The sequence below is a fragment of the Telopea speciosissima genome, unplaced genomic scaffold, assembly GCF_018873765.1.
Source record: "Telopea speciosissima isolate NSW1024214 ecotype Mountain lineage unplaced genomic scaffold, Tspe_v1 Tspe_v1.0094, whole genome shotgun sequence".
NCBI classification, from domain to species: domain Eukaryota; kingdom Viridiplantae; phylum Streptophyta; class Magnoliopsida; order Proteales; family Proteaceae; genus Telopea; species Telopea speciosissima.
Window position 1 is genome coordinate 69008 of NW_025317430.1, and position 21993 is coordinate 91000.

Here is a 21993-nt window from a genome sequence, read left to right on the forward strand (position 1 = left end):
AGGGGGAGTTTGGAATGGTGTGTAGATTGAAGAAGTCCTTGTATGGGCTGAAATAGTCCCCCCATGCGTGGTTTGGCAGATTCACTGAGGTTGTTCTTGCTTTTGGCATGTCCAGGTGTGGTAGTGATCACTCGTTCTTTTATAGACAGTCAGGTGCGGGGAGGATTTTTCTGATTGTATACGCGGATGATATTATCATTACTGGTGATGATTCGGTTGATATAGTTGAGTTGAAGTCATATCTTCAACATAAATTTTAGACTAAGGATATGGGGAGGTTGAAATATTTTTTGAGAATTGAAGTGACTCAGTCTTAGAAGGGAGTCTTTCTGTCGCAACGAAAGTATGTGTTGGACTTACTTACTGAGACAGGTATGCTTGGGGCTAAACCTGTTGACTCACTCATGGACCAGAACGTGAAGTTGGTTGTTGAAGAAGGAGATGCTCTTGACGACCCTGAGAGATATAGAAGACTGGTGGGTAAGCTGAACTACCTAACAGTTACCCGACCTGACATTGCCTTTTCAGTTAGTTTGGTGAGTCAATTCCTTTTCTCCACTCGGACCTCTTATTGGGATGCAGTTGTTCGTATTCTACGGTGTCTCAAAAAGGCTCCACGCAGAGGTATTGTATATCGTGATCATGGACATGGCAGAGTTGAAGGATTTTCAAATGCTGATTGGGCAGGTTCTCCAATTGACAGAAGGGCAACTACTAGATACTACACGTTTGTTGGAGGGAACCTTGTTTCATGGAAGAGCAAGAAGCAGAGTGTTGTGGCTCGTTCCAGTGCGGAGTCATAGTGTAGAGCTATGGCACAATTGACTTGTGAATTGATGTGGATACAACAACTATTGTTTGAGTTGGGCTTCAAGACTTCAGTTCCCATGCGATTATGGTGTGATAATCAGGCGTCAATTCATATTGCTTCTAATCCTGTGTTTCATGAGAGGACGAAGCATATTGAATTTGACTGCCATTTTGTTCGAGAAAAAATGCAGAGTGGATTGGTTCTTCCAAGTCATGTCAGAACGGGAGAACAACTTGCGGATGTGTTTACTAAGTCTTTGGGTAATGGGAGGATAGAGTATATTGTAACAAGCTGGGCATGATTTGATATATATTCTCCAGCTTGAGAGAGAGTGTTAGAGTGCATGTCGTGGGGCTCAAACGGAGTCTTGTGATTAGCGCCAGGCACTAATCACGACATCTATTCCTGCCCCACCGTGAGGTCCTTTTTGGTCTTTTCTCCTTTTGCCTAAATTATATATATTATAGTCTATTGTTTTCTCAATGAATTAAGACATTACGGCTGCAGCTCCTCTCTCCTTTCTCTTCTCTTCCCTTTTTCTTCTTCTCTGATTTTCTCAGGATACAAACACAATACCGGAAAAATTGAATTTTCATCCATCTTATGGATTCAACAATGCGTACTGGTATTGTTGTCTCCTGGGGTCTCTCTAATGTTTCTCTTCTAGCTCCTGTTAAATAATGCTCTCCTAGCCTTGGGCTCTTGTATTCCCCCTTTGGGGGCCTTTCCTTTTTCTTTAGTAATTATATTCTTTATTCACCCAAAAAAAAACAATGCGTACTGGCATAATGGATGACAACTAAATCTTAATAATGAGATGAAAAATCCAAACATGTTCACCCTGCTTATACAGACGCCGTTAATGTATTGGAAATTGACATATAGTAGGGTTTATGTGGTTTTGACATGTCTTGATTCCACTACAGGGTGCGTTATCAAGCAGGTGATTTTTATTTTTTATTTTTTTTAAAAGGGTCTTTAAAATGGCAGAACAATCAAGTTCTGGAATTTTCTGCCTTATAGGATGAAATGTTGGTAGAGAAGATCGCAACAAACATATCGAGAGTAATTCCCGCTAATTCTTTGCACAGACAGATTTTAGAAGCAGATGAGGAGGGGGAAATCAGGGATTTCTGATTACTGTAAAGATGAACTAGACGATCTAAACATTTCTTGGAAGATTCTTCATCGAAGCCGAAATCAAGGGCTAGGCTAAGCAACCGAGCTCTCTCTAAGTCGAGGTTCTGATCCTCCATCAACCTCTCCCGTCCTCTCTCTGCAAGCGTAATAGACGATGGGAGAAGGACCTCAGCTAGGGTTTCAGTAGGACCGCGCACAAAGAGAAAGATAGAGAGAGCTTACCGTTGTAGATGGAGTTGCAGGAGACCTTCGATTCACAGTCGTGGATGGAGTTGCAGGAGAAGTCTTCTTTGTTTGGTCCAAAGTGAAGAGCAGAAGTCTTCTTCGTTCAGCCTTTGAGTTGAGTTTTTCTTGATTTCACGATAATATTTTGCAGTTTAAGTTGTTCTAAAGAACATCAGACCATGTCTGAGGCGGTCTGTAAAGAATGTTCTTGAGACCTAAAATCCATCCGGTTCGTTCTTAAAGACCAAAAGAACGAACCGAAATGCCAAACATGATTTTCCGTTTTTTCGTTCTCAAAGAATGAAAAAATGCCAAAGAACGTTCTTAAGACCGTTACCAAACGTAGCTTAAAGTTGTTCAACTGTTTATTAGAATACAAATATAGACTTTGAACTTCTCATGTTGTTCAACATGTTATGACTCGTGGGTTTCATAATTCTCAGGAGCAGCAAACTTATAAATATTGTTTATGGTAAAGACAAAAGGAGGAATTAAAAGTCAAGGGTGTAGCTGAGTTGGCAAGGGAGCATGCCTAAATCGGCATGCGTTCTGAGTTCGACTCCCCTTGGGGCCAGCACCACGGCTTCTATGGTTCTCATAGGATCCGGTGCTGACCCAATGCATGTGTAGGGGTGTATGTGCGTGCCGTGGGGACTAGTCGGGCTGAAGGTCTGGATACCATAGTTAGGAAAAAAGAGAGTCCAGGAACCATCCAGTGGGTTCTTACATAGATCTGCCATGTGTAAAATACTCCTGCCCACATCAATCCTATACCATTTCTGTCTATTGTGTTTCCCCTGTGAATGAGAGGTGGTTGAAATTTTCGAATGAAAAATGGAGAAAAAGAACCTATTTTCTGGCCAAAACTTTCCAAATGTGGAGGTGGTGAAGCAATCAATTCCTACAGCCCTTTTGGTCTGCCGCTTCAGCTGTCACATGTAAGATATACCCATTCTATAGAAAACTTCCATAGACATGCTGTGATGTAGACAAGGAAAGAGTCTACAGCCTAGATCGATTCTGGTTTGTTGAGGGTAAAGAGAAGAGGGCACTGATGGGAGGAAGTATGGAGAAATAAGGTTGTAAATGAAAGAGGTTGCAGGGACAGATTGTAATGATAAACTTACTTGAAGATTGGATGCTGTGATTGGTAGTCTAAACGTGAAATAGATAATTCAAACAACTAGAGTCTCACTAGTGTCCCACCATAGGAGTCTCACCTAGGTCACACTTTAGGAGTCCCACCCAAGCAAGCTTGATAAACTCACAAGCACTCTTCAAAGAGAAGAAGACAAGTTTTTTTGTTTTAATTCTGGCTGCAGAAACAGCCTCCACGATTTCAATATATAGAGAAGGAAGAGGCTATATGACCTCTTGGATACATGAGTTTACAATAATGAGACTTGTTAAAGATTATCGAGCTACAGCAGGGGGGAGTCAATCACGATCAGAATATTACATCTGATCGAGATTGACTCCTTATATTTGTTTCCTTGTTTTGTTCTAAGAGTTAGGAGTTGTCCTAGTTCTAATAGGACTGTTTAGTCCTAGTTTATTTATGTTTTATCTTGAATCCTATTGTAATTATGAGTAGGTAGATTAGTTTCTGATTTATTCATATTGTAACTAGGATTCCTAACTAAGTCAGGAATCCTTCACTTATTTGGAGTTTCAAATGTATAAATAAAGCATGGGTGAGGGAGACTGTCAAGTTCGATCACTCTCTTGACAGTTCTCCTTTCTTCTCCACTTCTTCTTCTCTTTCAATTCTCGGTTCTGGTTTCTTCATAGTTCTGCTGCTACATGGTATCAGAGCTGCACCAATAAATTGTGCTGAAGTGATTCCTGGTTTTGAAGGTCGTCTCAAGCTTCTTATAAAGAGGGAGCAGCACCCTATGCTGCATACTGTTACAGATTAAACCCTAGATGTAGTTTGCAGTTGAAAACTAGGGTTTTTATCAAGGTCGATTGGAGAGCAAGGTTATCCTACTGCTGCTGCTAATGCTTCCATTAGTTGATTGAAGATTACAGCCTTTTGTCTTCAATGTTTTCTGTCTACTAACTGTGGTATTTTATGTTAAGCATTCTCCATTGATTCTCCATTGCTTTTTGAAATTTCGTCTCGTCTCGCCATTTCGGGCTGGTCGAAATTTCTGAAAAATTTTGAAATTTCGGTGAAATATGGTATTTTTTTTGCCATATTTCGGCTCTCCATGTCGGTGGGTTTTTGGCCATATTAAGGCTTGATACTTCATGTACACTCTTATTTAAGCTAAATAAACACATTTAAACCTTCATATTGCAAAAAAAAAAAGAACTCAAAGTGTTGTTTTGGGTTTGCACCCTTGATTGACAGTATACGGTCGGACCCTAATGCATAAATAGTTAAATACACATTAAGTACTAAAATTTTGACACCATGAGGTTGTAGGTCGGCGTCCGGTGTCTAACATATAATAATGTCATCACCATCCAACAAGTATTGAACATAGTATTTTAAAAAAAATAGTTTTAAAGAAAAAAAAATTACCTTAAACAGTGAAAAAGCCTTCACAAATATGCTAGGAGGTGTTTCGGACGTGTTTCCGACGATGATCCGTTGAAAATGATGAAGAACAAGTGTTTCCCCCACAAAGAATGGCTTGGAAGACAAAAAAAAAAAGCAACAAAAGCACTCTTTGCAAGGTCTCGGTCGAAATTTCGACCGAGACCAGTGAGGTGTTGCTTTTGTTAAGTAGAACAAAGACAAAATATATGATGTGTAACTTCAGCCAAATCAGGAGAGGTGATGAAGTGGTGAAACTTGAGGAGCGAGACCTACCACAAAGTGAATGTTTTAGATACCTAGGGTCAACCATTAACAAAGAGGGTGATATAGAGGATGATGTTTCCCACAGAATTAAAGTAGGATGGATGAAGTGGAGAGGAGCATCAGGAGTTTTATGTGACAAACGCATGCCTATTAAGCTGAAGGGGAAATTCTATAGGACAGTAATAAGACCAGCGATGACATATGGAGCGAAATGTTGGGCAGTTAAGAAGAGTAATATAGATAAGATGAGTGTAGCGGAGATGAGAATGTTGAGGAGGATGTGCGGCAAGACCAGGAGAGATACGGTAAGGAATGTTTGTATTAGAACCGAAGTGAGAGTTGCACCAATCCAGGACAAGCTTCGTGTAAGCCGCTTGAGGTGGTTTGGTCATGTCCAAAGGAGACCCATGGATGCACCAGTAAGGAAGAGTGACCAGATTCAATTTGAAGGAGCTAAAAGAGGTAGGGGCAGGCCTAAAATGACTATTGCATATGGTAGGGCTCGATCCTAGTATGATCGTGGATAGAGTTGTTTGGAGGACAAGGACCCGGTAGCCGACCCCTCGTAGGGGGATGTTCCTGGGATGCTGCTTTGACTTCTGCTTAGACTTTTTCCTTTAGTAATTTTATAATATTTATTTATTTATTTATTTTTAATCCCTTTTTACCTTTTCTTCCTTCTAATGCTCTTCTGTCTATTACTGTCATGATCTTTTCGGATCAATGTAGCCGACCCCATTTAGTTGGGATAAGGTTATGGTTGTTGTTGTTGTATTAGCGAGATGTTGCTTTTATACTTAAAGAGTCACGTGCATAGGAATGTAGCAGTTTCGGCGATATTTCAGTGACATGCCGAAATATATGACGAAATTTGAACATTTTTCATTTCGTCAGCCCATCTCGTCTTGAAAGTGTCAAAATTTACGAAATTTGCCTAAATTTCGGTGACATATTGCGAAATTTTGAACCATATTCCTACATCAACCTAAGGGGCTGCTGATTCAATCGTAGCCATCTCCAGATCTCAGATTATCTTTTCTACTGGTTATTTGAGGTAGGTAAACCCTGCTACTTGAATATGGGTGAATATACTTCTTCTTTGCTGCTGCGACCCTTCTGGGTTATTGCTTGAACCCTATTCTGGTTCTATTTCAGAGCCGATTGCTACTTCTGCTACTGATTCTCCTAAACTCGATTGAGAGTTTGGATCTTTAGCCCTAATAACTACCTGCTGTTGTTCTGTTTTGGTTATCCAAACCCTAATTTGGTTCTAATAAGGAACCAATTATTACCACTGTTGCTGCTATCTCTTGTGGATTCAATTCCATCAAAGTTTGGGTTCTTTTAAACCCTAAATTTATTACTGCTGCTGCTGTCAGTCACAATCTTTATTATGACTGATCCTAAACCATCTACGGACAATGTCCAAGTTTAGGTTACTACTATTAAACTCTCCGGAGTTTCAAATTATCTACTATGGGCCTAGGCAGTACAAGCCTACATCCATGCCAAAGGAAAACTGAAATAAATTACTGATGATCCACCTAATCCTGATCCTAAGGATCATACTACAATCACAGCATATGATGAATGGATGCGTGAAAATTCTGTTATCAAGATATGGTTATGGAACAGTGTTGAACCTGCTATTGCATCAAATGTTATGTTTCATACACTAGCTAAAGATGTCTAGAATGATCTGCGAGAAAGCTTCTCTCAAGAAAGGAATATCTCCCGCATGTATGATCTATACGAGAAACTCTTTAATTTCCTACAGGAAGATAAAACCTTAAATGGGTACTTTGCTAGTTATAAAGGGATGATTGAAGAACTCCAGATACATCAACCCCTAACTACTGATCTGGAACAGCTGAAACAACAAAGAGCTGAGTTCCATGTTGCCAAATTCTTAATTGGACTACATCCTGACTATCAGTCTGTAAAGGTCATCTTCTTATAGGGGAGAAAGTACCCTCTCTAAATGAAGTTTTCTCTCGTATTAATCGTCTGGCTATTACATCTAAAATTGATACTACACTGTAGAAACAGATTTGAATTAGGTTAATGCTTGGATAATTAGTTCATCCCAAGCACATTGTATTTATAACTATAATGAAATAGTAAAAATAATTACATAAGCAATGTGGGATTAAACCACATAAGAAACTAACAAATAATAAAGGAAAAAAGTCTAGAATACCCCTACGGTATTCTGGCCCAATATAACTAACACTCCCCCTCAAGTTGGAGCATATATATCATGCATGCCCAACTTGACTAAGATAGGATGAAACAGCTTGCTACTCAATCCCTTAGTGAACACATCAGCTAGCTGATCAGAAGACTTCACAAAGGGAACACAAACGAGGCCAGCTTCAAGCTTCTCCTTGATGAAATGTCGGTCAACCTCCACATGTTTCGTGCGATCATGCTGGACAGGGTTATGAGCAATACTAATGGCCGCCGCTTTATTGTGATTGGAAGATGGACAGCAACACCAATATCCTGCAATAACCCTCTAAGCCACAGAAGTTCACAAATTCCTTGTGCCATTGCGCGGAATTCGGCTTCAGCACTAGACCTTGCCACAACATTCTGCTTTTTGCTCCGCCATGTGACAAGGTTTCCACCCACAAAGGAACAGTAGCCAGAGATAGATTTCCTGTCAGGAGAACCAGCCCAATCGGCATCAGTATAGGCTTCAACCTTCAAGTGACCATTGGCAGATAGAAGAATTCCCTTTCCTGGAGCAGACTTCAAGTACCTCAAAATACGACGGACCGCATCCATATGAGAGGAATATGGATCATGCATGAACTGACTCACCAAACTCACAGCAACTGCAATGTCAGGGCGTGTGTGGGAAAGGTAGATTAGTTTGCCTACTAACCGCTGATAGGCACCCTTGTCAACCGGCTCACCCTCTTTCTCCCTAAGTTTTGTAGTAGCTTCCATAGGAGTATCTGAAGGATGACAGCCAAGTAGTCCTGTCTTAGTCAATAGATCAAGGACATATTTTCTTTGAGAAAGAAAGATGCCCTTTGAAGATCGAGCAACTTCTATCCCTAGAAAATATTTTAGGGGACCAAGATCTTTGACCTCAAACTCACGGCCAAGAAGAATTTTCAAATCCCTGATTGCAGCATCATCATTACCAATGATCACAATATCATCCACAGACTACGAGAAGAGTAACCTTGTCACCAAGTCGTCTGATAAACAAAGTGTGATCAGCATTGCTCTGCTTGTAACCTGCTGAAATCATAGCCTTATGAGATCTGCCAAACCAGGCCCTGGGTGACTGCTTCAAGCCATAAAGGGCACGCTTCAATTTACAAACCTTGCCCTTAGTCCTGTCATCAGAGAAACCAGGTGGAATGTCCATATATACCTCCTCCTCAAGCTCCTCATGGAGAAAGGCATTTTTGACATCTAACTGCTGAAGATCCCACCTAAGATTTGCAGCACAAGATAATAACACCCTGACAGTGTTGAGCTTTGCCACTGGTGCAAAGGTCTCCAGATAGTCAACTCCATAAGTCTGAGTGAACCCCTTTGCAACCAAACGTGCCTTGTACCTGTCCACCGAACCATCAGCCTTCTGTTTAACTATGAAGACCCATCTACAACCCACTAGTTTTTTCCCTGGAGGAAGAGCCACAGGATCCCACGTATTATTTTTGTGTAGTGCTCTCATTTCTTCCAACATTGCTATCTTCCACTTTCCATCTGTAGATGCTTCCTGCCAATTTTTAGGAACCGAAACAGAGGAAAGAGAAGATACAAATGCACGAAAAGAGGGAGAAAGAGAGTTATACGAAACAAAATGGGATATGGGATGTAAAGTACAAGTCCTAGTACCTTTGCGAAGTGCAATAGGTAGGTCGGAAGGAGATGGATTACCAGGAGATGTAGGATTTGTGTTTGGAGTCGGCAATTGGATGGGTACTAGTGCTATAGTGGGATGCAACTGCCCTCTTTTGGACCTTCCCCTTGTATAGGTGATCATGTTGGAGTTGTCAATTCTCTTCTGAAATTCACCAATAGTTCTTTGGACCGGAGTCTGCTCCCCCTAAGTAGGAATATTAACAACACTATTTTCTATGGTCTCCCCCTGTAAAGGATTCCCATTAGGTGAGGGAGGAACAACCAGAGGTTGTTGGGAGGTCTCCAAAGTAGGATGGGCAGCATCCAAGGGTGGATGGGAAGCATCCTGGGTGGTAAAGAGGGCTGGGCAGCCAGAGGCTCCTCAGGTAGAGGAATCTCGAAAGCCACATCTTCACCAGCACTCTCCCCCTGAAGAGGTGGCGAAGAATAATAAGAAAGGGACTCATGGAAAACAACATCCATGCTAACCATGGTACGGCGGGAAGGGGGATGGTAACATTTATAGCCTTTCTGGGTTGGAGAATAACCCAAGAAAATACAACGGAGTCCTCGAGGTTCAAGTTTGCTGGGAGATTTAGTATCTCGAGCATAACACACACAACGAAACACCTTGGGAGGCACAATAAAGGAGGAATTACCAATTAAAACATCAGAGGGGCTACGGGAGTGAAGTACCCGAGATGGCAGCCTATTGATGAGATAGGCTGCCGTGATAACTTCATCCCCCCAATATTGAGACGGGACATTCCTCGCAAACATTAATGCTCTGGCCATTTCTAACAAGTGGCGGTTTTTCCTTTCTGCCACACCATTCTGGGCAGGGGTATCAACACAACTAGTCTGATGAATGATTCCATGGTCAGCCAAATATTTTTGAAATTGTGATTCTTTATACTCTGTTCCATTATCACTTCTCAATATTTTGAGAGTAGCCTGGAACTGAGTTTGGACCATTTTATGAAAGTGTTGAAAGCATGAAAAAACTTGATTTTTGGTGTGCAAGAGATAGACCCATGTGTTCCTAGAATGACAATCAATGAAAGATACAAACCACCGATGGCCAGAAATAGAGGGTTTACGATTAGGGCCCCAAACATCAGAATGCACTAACTCAAAACAAGAAGAACTTCTTTTATTTGAAATAGGATAATTTGAACGTGTCTGTTTGGCCAGAACACACGCCTCACAAAAAAAGTCATCCTTAGTATGTAGGGTGACCAAACTAGGAAATAAATGTGCTAAAATTCCTAAAGGGGGGTGACCTAACCTAGAGTGCCACTGGTAGAGTTCAAAAGAGACCATGGAGTTCTGGTGTAGTGGAGAAGGTAATGGTGGTGGAGAGAAGCGACCATCATCAAGCAGGTACAGCCCACCGTGCACTTTACCCAATCCAATCGTCTTCCTAGAGGCCAGATCCTGAAACACACAATGAGAAGGAAAGAAAGTAACTTTGCAGTTAAGATCACGAGTAATACTACTAATGGAAAGAAGGTTAGTAGTAAAATTAGGAATGTGCAAAACAGAAGTTAATGGAAGGGAGGAAGTGCAGTTGATGATTCCCTTTCCAGAGATAGATGAAAGAGAACCATCAGCTACCTTGACCTTGTCCTTCCCAGAAGTAGGAGAGTATCGATGAAACAAACTAGAGGAACCGGTCATATGATCTGTGGCCCCAGAATCTATGATCCAAGGATGGGAGGCTACAGAAGCACAATGACCGCCAAAAGGAATACCTGACCGGGCAAAGTGTGAACCTGAATGAGCGGAAGAATTGGCAGTAGCTGATGTAGTAGAGGCAGCAGCAGCGGAAGACCTCAGCCATACGTCGAAATGCCTGTAGCTCATCCTGGGATAGACCAGGGGTCGATAGTAGGGTCCTGTAGTAACAGTCTCGTCGATGGGCCTTGGGCTTTGTCTTGGTCTTGGTCTTGGCAGCCCGTTTTTCTTCAAAGTCAGCTGGTTTCCCATGAAGTTTCCAGCACCTCTCCTTGGTGTGATATGGTTTGTGACAGTGCTCACAAACAACAGTCCCTGTAGTGGAATCACCAAGAGAAGCAGTGCCAATAGGTGTAGGAGTGATGGGGGCAGCAGCCTTGAGAGCAGATCTGTCAGTAATAGGAGGATGTAATGGCAGCCCTACGGTTCTCCTCAGAAGAAACCAATGCATAAGATTATTCAAGTGTGGGAAAAGGTGTATGGCCCAACACTTGAACATGAATGGGATCATACTCCATATTCAAACCAGCTAGAAAATCATAGACTCTGATCTTGTCCACATGTTTCTTATAAGAGGCAATATCAGCAACTGTAGAGGGATGAAAATCAGAGTAATGATCCAACTGTTGCCACAGGCTGCAGAGAGAAGCATAGTAGTCCGAAACAGAAGGGTCTCCCTGAGTAGTGTGAAGGACCTTCTTTCGAATTTCATAAACCTAGGCATCATTGCCAAGCTGTCCGTAGGTCTCCTTGCAAGCAGCCCAAATCTGGTCGGCAGTATCCAGAAGAAGAAAATTACTGAAGTCATAGAGCCTATGAGGTAGGACATGAGAACACCATTATTGGCCAGCTACTTAGTCTGATCAGGGCCTTTATCACTAGGCTTAACAACAGTGCCATCAATATGGTCAGTGACGCCACGGCCAGCAATGGCAAAGGAGGCTGATCTGGACCACAGAAGGTAATTTGAGCCATCCAGTTTGATGGGGTTAGGTGGAAAGCTGTGATAATCTGTCTTGTGATTGCCATCATGAACAGAAGTAGCAATAGAGTTGGTAGAGTCACCCATACCGGCAGCAGAGAAGGCCAAACAACTTCAAGTAAAGTCCCAAACAAATAGAACCAGCAGCCAAAAAGGAACCTTGATTGATTATGGTTTTTAGGGTTTTGAACAAAACCCTAAAGTGATGGAATCGATGGATGAGCCTAAGCAAAAAACAGATCTGTAGAAGCTGATATAGCTGTCGAAGGAGCCCTTATAAGTGAAGAAAACACCTACAAAAAATCAGCAACAGTGGGCAGCAATAACCCTAAGATCGATAGATGTCAGGGTTTTGAAAAAAAACCCTGATAATGGAGGAATCGATCTCAAGGAAGTCTTCAATCTTGAGGAATAATTTCTGAACCAATAAAACAACAATTCTGCAGCAGCTTCTGGTCTTCAAAGAGAGGAGAGGAGCCCTTGTATCTGATGTAGAAGCAATCTCCAAGAAGGAACTGAAGAACCAATATCGCAGCATTGTTGATTGGAGTCTATCGAACAGAATTATAAGTCATAAATGAGGTAATGGGGGCAGCAACTGGATCGCATGATTACCTCATCAGTGTTGCCCTATATGGGAATGAAGAACAAGGGAGAAGAAGGAGAGAACTAGAAGAGAAGAAGATCGAGAGAGAGAAGAAGAACAAAAACCGAGAAAAAGTGGTGTCCCTAGTTCGAAATCTGCTTTGATACCATGTAGAAATAGATTTGAATTAGGTTAATGCTTGGATAATTAGTTCATCCCAAGCACATTGTATTTATAACTATAATGAAATAGTAAAAATAATTACATAAGCAATGTGGGATTAAACCACATAAGAAACTAACAAATAATAAAGGAAAAAAGTTCAGAATACCCCCACCGTATTCTGGCCCAATATAACTAACATACACCTAAGGAGAACTCAGCTTGTATTGCAAGTCGTGGACGAGGACGTGGTCATGGCCAATTTAGAGGCCATGACCGTGGCACTGGTGGACGTGGTACTGGTCATTCTGTGGTTGACAAATCTTCTCGCCAATGTTCTTATTATGGTAAAGCAAATCATACTGTGGAAACCTGTTGGGCCAAGCATGGAAAACCTGATTGGGCAAATGAACTAGCAAATGCTAATGCTGTTGTAACTGACACTACAACTGAAAAACCCACTGGTGATATGAATCAGAGTTCCAGTACTTCATCTTCCGTCTCTCAGGATGATTATAATCAGCTTGTCAAACGCCTCCAACAACTTGAAGCTGCCTCTGCTTCCACTTCTGCTGCCACATTAGCATATAAAGGTAACTCCGTTTTTTATCCTTCCTCTAGTTCATGGCTTATTGATTCCGGAGCTTCATGTCATATGACTGGTAAGTCAAGCCTCCTCTAATGTTATCCTTGCTGATGGATCCTTTACTCAGGTAGCTGGTCATGGGACTATCTCTCCCACATCTTCCATGACCTTCACTCTTGTCCTTCATGTTCTTAAATTACCTTCAAATCTTTTATCTATCAGTCAAATTACTAAGTCCCATAATTTCTCTGTAACTTTTATCCTTCTTATTGTATTTTTCAGGACCTTCAAACAAGGAAGATGATTGGTGGAGGGCTTGAACGCGATGCGCTGTATTACTTGGATGGCACCAAACCCTCCACTGCTGCTGCATCTACTACCATACCATCCCCATGCAATGGCATCTACGCCTTGGTCATCCATCCTTACCTAAACTCAAATTAATGGTTCCTAGTTGCAAGTCCACATCTCATCTTGAATGTGAAGCTTGTGAACTAGGCAAACATCATCATGCCTCTTTTCCTGCCTGTACTTTACCTAGAAGTTCTTTATTATTTTCTGTTGTTCATTCTGATATTTGGGGTCCGTGTCGAGTCCGTAATCGGTTAGGTTTTTCTTATTTTGTTAGTTTTGTGGACGAATATTCTCGATCCACTTGGATTTATTTGTTAAGAGGCCAGACTCAATTTCCTACTGTATTTAAACATTTTTATCAAGAATTAAAGAGTCAATTTGCTACGTCCATAAAAATTTTTTGTTGTGATAATGCCCTTGCGTACACTCAAGCTGAAATTTCTGATTTTTGCCTCACCCATGGTATTGTTTACCACACTAGTTGCTCTTACACTCCACAACAAAATGGTGTGGCTGAATGTAAAAATCGGTACTTGTTAGAGCTTGCCCGATCCATTATGCTTCACATGCATGTTCCCAAACGTTTTTGGTGTAATGCTATCCTCACCGCTTGCTTGCTTATTAATCGTATGCCATCCTCGGTTTTACATAATAAAACTCCTTTTTCCTTTCTTTATCCTGATCGTCCTTTATTTTCTTCTCTACCACGTGTTTTTGGTTGTTTGTGTTTTGTGCACATTCTTTATCCTTCCATCGATAAATTATCTCCTCGGTCCATTAAATGTTTGTTTCTTGATTACCCTCGTACTCAAAAAGAGTATAAATGCTTTGGTCCCATTTTTAATAAACAATTTATTAGTACCGATGTTACCTTTTTTGAAAATTCCCCTTATTTTTCTCCTACTCCTGTTTCATCCATTGTGCAGAATGAATATCTTCTAGGTCCACCACTACCTGTCACCGTTCCCCTATCTCAACCATTACAGGTTTATCACTGTCGCCACCGTCGACCACCGACCGTACCTGTACCGGCCTCCACCATTCTGCCACCTGTACCTGATCCAACCCCTATTGTTTTTGCTTCCGGCTTTGTCTACTGCTACAGCAGACGCCGATCAGCCCACCACTCAATCTGACTCTGATTCTGAAGGCTCCATCGATTTACCCATTGCTATGCGTAAAGGTACTCGCTCTTGTACTCATAAACCCCACAAATCTTTAATTGCTTATCCTATTGAGCAGTATGTTTCCATTTCTCATCTTCCTTCCCACTATCACCCTCTTGCTTCTGCTTTGTCTACTAACTTTATACCTCACACCCACCATGAGGCATTCTTTCACCAAGGTTGGAAGGCTGCTATGGACACCGAGATGGATGCTTTGTTATCTCGGAATACTTGGACTCTGGTCTCTTTACCAGTTGGGAAGGATGTTGTTAAATGTTGGTGGGTTTATATTATTAAATACAATTCAGACGGTTCTGTTGAGCGGCTGAAGGCCCGCTTGGTTGCTAAAGGCTATACTCAAATATATGGTGTGGATTACTTTGAGACATTCTCTCTAGTTGCTTGCCTGAACTTCGTTCGGATCCTTATTTTTCTCCGGTAGTTAATTTTGATTGGCCCTTATATCAGATGGATATAAAAAAATGCTTTTCTCTATGGTGATCTTTAAGAGGAGGTTTAGATGGAGCAACCTTTGGGATATGTTACTCAGGGGGAGAATTCTACCAAGGTTTGCAAACTTAGTAAGGCAATCTATGGGTTGAAACAATCCCCCACGAGCATGGTTTGATAAGTTCAGCTGTATTGTCACTAAGGTTGGGTTCTCTCAGTGCTATTCTGATCATTCTGTTTTTGTTCGTCATCAAGGTTCGAAAATGGTGGTGATGATGGTCTATGTGGATGATATTATTATATTTGGTAATGATAATTCTGGTATTACTCAAGTTAAAACATTTCTTGATCAACATTTCCAAATGAAAGACTTGGGTGTTCTCAAATATTTTCTTGGTATTGAAGTGTTGCGAAGCAAGAAAGCTGTCAGTTTATCTCTTCGAAAATATGTTCTTGATCTTCTGACTGGTACTGGAATGCTTGCTTCCAAACCTACAGATACTGCCATGGATCCTCATAAAAAACTTAGGTCCATGGAGAGTGAGGATTTTTCCGATGTTCATCGTTATAGGCGATTAGTTGGGAAACTTATTTATCTTACTGTCACTCGCCCTAATATATCCTTTGCCGTTGGAGTCATTAGTCAGTTCATGCAACATCCAAAGAAAATTCACTGGGATGCTGCTTGCCGTGTATTGTGATATCTAAAGGGTGCTCCTGGTAAGGGTTTTATTTATCGACCTAACCAACATGTTAATCTGGTTGGGCTTTCTGATGCTGATTGGGCTGGTGCTAATGATAGGCGTTCCACTACTGGTTATTGTACATTTGTGGGTGGTAATCTAGTCACCTGGAAAAGCAAGAAGCAAACTACTGTTGCTCGATCGAGCGTTGAGGCTGAATATCGAGCGATGGCACATACTACAGCTGAGTTGATGTGGGTAAAATCATTGCTCCAGGAATTGGGGTTTTCTATTACTCAACCTATGTAGATGTTTTGTGACAATCAAGCCGCTATTTATATTGCAAGTAATCCAGTATTCCATGAGAGGACTAAACACATTGAGGTTGATTGTCACTTTGTTAGGGATGCTGTTATGAAGAAATTTGTTTCTATTATCAATCAACTTGGAGATATGTTTACTAAGCCACTATTTGGACCTGCATTTCGCAAAAGTTGTTCCAAGCATGGCTTAGGTGATTTGTACGCTCCAGCTTGAGGGGGAGTGTTGAAGATTTTCGAGCTACAGCAGGGGGGAGTCGATCATGATTAGAATATTACATCTGATCGAGATTGACTCCTTATATTTGTTTCCTTCTTTTGTTCTAAGAGTTGGGAGTTGTCCTAGTTCTAGTAGGACTGTTTAGTCCTAGTTTATTTATGTTTTATCTTGAATCCTATTGTAATTAGGGGTAGGTAGATTAATTTTTGATTTATTCATATTGTAACTAGGATTCCTAACTTTTCACTTATTTGGAGTTTTAAATATATAAATAAAGCATGGGTGAGGGAGACTGTCAAGTTCGATCACTCTCTTGATAGTTCTCCACTCTTCTCCACTTCTTCTTCTTCTCTTTCCGTTCTCGGTTCTGGTTTCTTCATAGTTCTGCTGCTACAAGATTGTTGGAATTCCAAAGTCAAATGGAATTCCGAACACCTAGAAACTAAAACCAAGACATAGATAACAATCCCAAGACATAGGAGGGAACTACAACCAAGAATGTGACTTAGAAAAACTAAAAGACTCTTAATAGCTAGTAACTAATACCTAGGAGCATGACAACCTCGTAACTTCACCTAGGAAACTGAAAAGACACATAGTAAGAGTAAATACTAGCCTAGGAAAATGAAAAAACACAAGCATATGCTAGTCTTGTGGGGCCAGACTTAGACTGTCCCAAGGAGTCCACGAAATTGCTGGGCCTGAGCTGGACTGATCTTGAACCTGCTGGAACTGGTCTGGGCCTTTGGCTGCTCCTGGGCTGTGGGCTTGGACTGGGCCTTTTTTTGATGGGCCGGTTGTTGGATCTGAAGGATGCGCATCATGCTGTACAGAGAGTTTGTCCCTCAAATTGTCTTACTGCTGTAGATGTAGTAATTATCAGAGAAATGAATATGGGAGGAAATATTCTGCATTATGTGCTGAACTGGAAAGATGTTGAACAACTACTTGTTGGGGCGTAGGGCTGAAGAAAATGTGGGATAACATGAACTGCCTACCATTGACCCATGTAATGCAGAGAATATGTCTTTCTTACTGTGTCAGGTAACTGAAGTTCGATACCTAAGGTTGGAGAAGAACAAGGAAGAAACAATAAAAGAAAGCGCAGAAGAGAAATAGAAGAAGAGGATGAGAGTTAATGCTGTGTTCTCTCCCCTCTCACCAAATGAAATGTTTTATTGTGCCAAAAAAGAGTTTGGAGGAAATATTGGAAAGATTAAAAAAAAATGCATATTCATCAATTTCCCTTCATTTGACTCAGTACATGAAGCAAAATCATTAAAAATGATCTATCTATTTAATAGAACTGTTAATTCAATAGAATGGTTTAAAAAAATGGGAAAGAAAATCTTCTTGATGTTAGGGTTTTGGGGATTTAAGGCAAATAAAATTTTAACTTAAAATTTCAAGATTAAGGCATAGATTCCTAGGATTTAATAATTGGCGAAGGAAATACCCAAAAAAAAAAAAAAAAAAAAAAAAAGAAAAAAAAGTTAGCAATTCGGAAAAGAATTAACAGATGAATGTTAAGGATTGTCTGGGATCGGTTGAGGTGATTAGGTATGGTATTATTTTTTTTTATCAATGATAAAATAAAGGTGGAAATGGAAATAGGGTATTTGGTTATTGATTTTCTTGTTACTACTATTGTTTTGGGGCATGTGGTTGAGATGAAGTCTATGCACCCCAACCAACGTCATTGACCTGGAAAGAGAGTTAGCTAGGGAACTCATGAGAGAGAAGATTAGACCACAAAGAAATGCAGATAGATCAATTGCTTTATTAGGGGTAAATGACAAAATTCACCCTTAATGTTTTGCAAAATGGTAATGACTAATGACACTTTCCCCTTTTTTTGAAACTAGATATCAGATTACAACTTACCACAACAAAGATGAAAAGATATCAGATTAGCTTCAAAACTGATGAAAAATACATGATAAAGCCAGCTAATGGGATTTCAACCTTAAAAAATGAATTCTGTCGAATAACAAAACTGCCATGCTCACCAGACACCAATTCACCCTATTATTTTTATGGGAAAAAGTTCTCTGTCCAGGAGTGTGGCCTATGCCAGCACTCCCATGAGTCTATCTCTTTCCTCCCCATGTGAAAAGACATCTCTGCCCCCTTGTTTTGAGGAGGAGAGAGATAGACACATGGGAGTGCTGGCGTAGGCCATACTCCCGGACAGAGAACTACTTCCTTATTTTTATTAAGCCCGTTATTTCCCTCTCCCCTACCCTTCTACCCCATCTGATATCTCACTCCCCGTTCTGCCTTGTAATGGAGCATAGATGGATAGGTGCATGGAAGAAGAACTCAGTCGAAACCTGCGAAACTGCAAGTTTCAACCAAGTTGTCTCGGTTTCGTAGCCTACCGAGACGAGATAAGGGTTGAATTTATAATCAACCAGGTTTTGATCGGTTTCGACCCTGTTTCGGCCATATTTCAGTAATTCCGCAAGTTTTGACTTGAACATCTATATAAACTTATTTATGCCAAATATCATTTAAATAAATGAAATATTTTGTTTACTTAAAATATTATTTGTAAATAAGCAAATACCCCTTATTTGAATCCAATAAAAATAGTTAAAAAATAAAATTCTAAAGGGATAAAAAGTCAACCCCCAGTTCAAGAACAAAATTTGGATTTTCGACGGTAGGTGCAATTTCAACTTTTAAATGCTGGGGTTTTTATCATATCTAAAAATTCCATAAATCTTAATATGATGAAACATTGCTAAAAACCAAACATTGCACTCCAAATTAATTTTTTATTGGAACATAACTCCTTCAATATAAATCAGATTTAAGTAATCTTGGATTTGTTGAAAAGCTTTCCAACATGGGTATTATTTTGAGTGTTCTCTATGTGAAACTCATGCATGGATTGGGTTCAAAATGTCAAAAATAGGCAGCACAAAGAGAATTGGCTTGGAGAATGTACCAGGTTTCAACCGAGATATGACGAAACTTGGGAAATCTCGGTTTCTGGCTGGTCGAAACCAGTGTCGGCACCGAGTTCTTGAACCTTGCATAGGTGCATATTGTCACAATCTGGATAATTCACCTCTTGGTAAGCATAGTGTGGCTAGGACACTTATTTGTTTTCTGGCCTCTGCTTCTTGGCTGCTATCTGGCATTGAGTGTATTGGAATCTAGAAATATTCTTTGATGAGCATACAAGAAAACCCTCTTTTAATTTTCTCATTATCTGAAATTTGAAAAACTCATGGTTTATAGAGAACAAGAGGGGGAATTTAACTACCAATTGAGAATCAAAATACAAACAAACCAAACCTTAATTTGAGAATGAAACAACAGCAACAAACTCAGCCTTATCCCAACGTAGTGGGGTCGGCTATATGGATCCAATCAAACAAAGTAGGTAAAAACTGAGAAGTGAAAGAAAAGAATGGGAAATGAGATGAGAAGTGAAAAATGAAAAATGACAAATGAACAAAGGAAAATAAAAGAAAAGTGAAATAGGAAAGAGGCACAGCCCAGCAAGTCAGGAGAATCTCAGCTAAATAATTTAAGAATGAAAGCTTTCTGTATTATATTTTCATCAATTTGTATAAATGCCACCAAATTACCCTTATATGTTGTCCGATAAATATTCAAAAATGTCCCTCGTAGATTGCACAGAGAAATACCAAACTGAAAACAAGGTCTGCATGGCTGTGTAACACAACATATATTAATATTGGTAAGTCTCATCCCTATAAAATATATGTTATTGATTGGGGAGACTGGAGAGAGAGAGATGCATATGGTATTTTTCATCGATGGGACTCCATTTAGTGGTGGCAATTGTAGATGCACCAGCATGGAGGGAAAAAGTACAGCATGTGAACATAATTCTATAGTAGCAAAGTAGTGTCAGAAAGTTTCTTTTTTTTTTTTTTTGGTTAAATTCATCTCCTTGATTAATTTTTTAAAGGGCCTAAAACTGGTTTGTTTGGTGTGATTTAAGTTTTATTTCCATTGTTATTGAGTTCTTTGTAACAAAAATCAAGAACTTGCGAAGTAGTCGTGGGAAAGTTATGTCCAATTTATTGACTGGGTGGCCAATTCTGATGGGATTTCTAAATCTTGAAATGTAAATCAATGGAGTTTTAGTAAAGGTAGCACCTATTTTGGAGTTTTTCTAAATTTTGAAATGTAAATTAATATGGAGTTTTAGTAAAGCTAGTGTCTATTTTAGAGTCTCTATTGTCCTTCACTCAGTAAGCATTTAAGGAGTTGGTAAATTTGTAGTTGTGGTGAAAATAGCAAGTTTGTGTCTTATGTTTAAAATTTAAAAGTGAGCCGGAGAATTGATTTTTAGTAACATAGTAAATTAGGTTTGATTATCTTATAAATTCTTTTTTATTGTTTAGTAAGTATGTAACTAAGGAGTTGGCATGTGAAGAGTCATAATTGAAGCATTGGGCAATTAGGCAATTCTTGAAAGAAAAAGAAAAAAAGGCAGGGGGACATCTGAACCATCTAGAATGTATTAAGATGGCTTTACTTCAATAAGAATTCAAACATACTACACAGAAAATCTATAGGTTTTTTGTGCGTCACTAGATACTAGATATCTAAGGCATTGTAACAGAAATTCTAATCGGCTCCTCATGACTAATGGTATCAGAAAGTAAAATGAACAGATTTGGTATCGGAAAAACTGTCATTCCTTTGGATGAAATGGAACTGCAAATGTGGGCAACAAACAATATGATACTGAAAATTTAATCAAATGAACTCCTTCAATCATCATTCTTTTTGAGTTTTTTCCGTTTCTTTACAACCTTGGCAAAATTTTCATCTCTAAATTATAATTGTGATACATTAGGTATATTCAAGGGGCTCGCTTCTTTGGCAATTCCAATCTGAGTTCAGATCCCATAGTCACTATTGAGAATGATGAACCAATGACTGAGGTTGCTGTAATAGGCAATAGAAATAAATCAGCAACAAATACAACTATTATGCGTGCTCGCTTTGTCGGCCAAGGGTATAAGCAGGTGATTAGATAGTGAGTGTTTTAAATAATTATTGTTGTAATTAAATGCAGTAGTAAATTCTTAAAGCATTTATGAACAGAATACAAACCTTTTGCTAGGTTTGTGGGCAGGCAGATGTCTGGGGTGATGGAGTAGTTCCTGAAGCATCAGCACATCTGGAGGGTGCCTTGAATATTTGCTTGGATGAGGTTTACCATTCTCCAGTTGGTTCAGAAGACATGCTAAGACCATGGTATGGCTCACCAGCTGTCGTAGAGAAATGGATACATCACCTTCTCAGCTAACTGGAAAGATAGGTTAAAATTCATAGCCATTATTCCACATTTGTTTATAGATTGTATACACGCACTACTGGATAATTGTTGTTTACCCTTATATGGTGCTTTTGCTTTCTTAGTCATTTCCTCTCAATTTGTATTTTAGGGCTTAAAACTTAAACCCTCTCCCTGAGGACAAGCTCATGAAGCTCTCTTTTTTAACCACCATGCTTCAGTCATCCTATTAGGACAATTAACTCATGCTACATGTCCAACCATTTCTGCATCTTTCAACAATAACTGTCCAGGTATTATAAGCAAAATACTACAGAATCTCCCTGCTGCAAGTGAGTTTCTGATATCTTGTACACTTCAATTTCTCACATCTCTTATTATTCTTGATATATTAGTTAAATCTTTTGCATTCCTATCTCGTATGGTTATCTCAAATTTAACTCACCTCAATGCAATTTTACCCTCTTTTCTCCAATGATTTGTCCATCTATCTTATCGTTCATTAGCAAAGAACTCTTGCAACAGAAAGAAGAAAACAAATACATCAGAGAAGAGGAGGATACTCCCATCTGCAGAACCATACTTTACTAACCTATTTGAAG

The 21993-nt window shown here is 39.8% G+C and overlaps 1 protein-coding gene across 2 annotated transcripts in view; it reads left to right on the forward strand.

The window, feature by feature from the left end:
• Positions 1–21515, forward strand: part of LOC122647621 — a 29936-nt gene extending 8421 nt beyond the window's left edge. Inside the window, exons 6-7 of one of the 2 annotated variants that reach the window (XM_043840975.1) lie at positions 20948–21119; positions 21218–21515. In XM_043840975.1, the coding sequence (XP_043696910.1) occupies positions 20948–21119; positions 21218–21403 (358 nt within the window). In that variant the 3' untranslated portion in view covers positions 21404–21515. Of the gene's footprint in view, positions 1–20947; positions 21128–21217 lie in introns of both variants that reach the window. The other variant, XM_043840976.1, reaches the window with a different exon arrangement.
• The last annotated feature ends 478 nt before the right edge of the window (positions 21516–21993 follow it).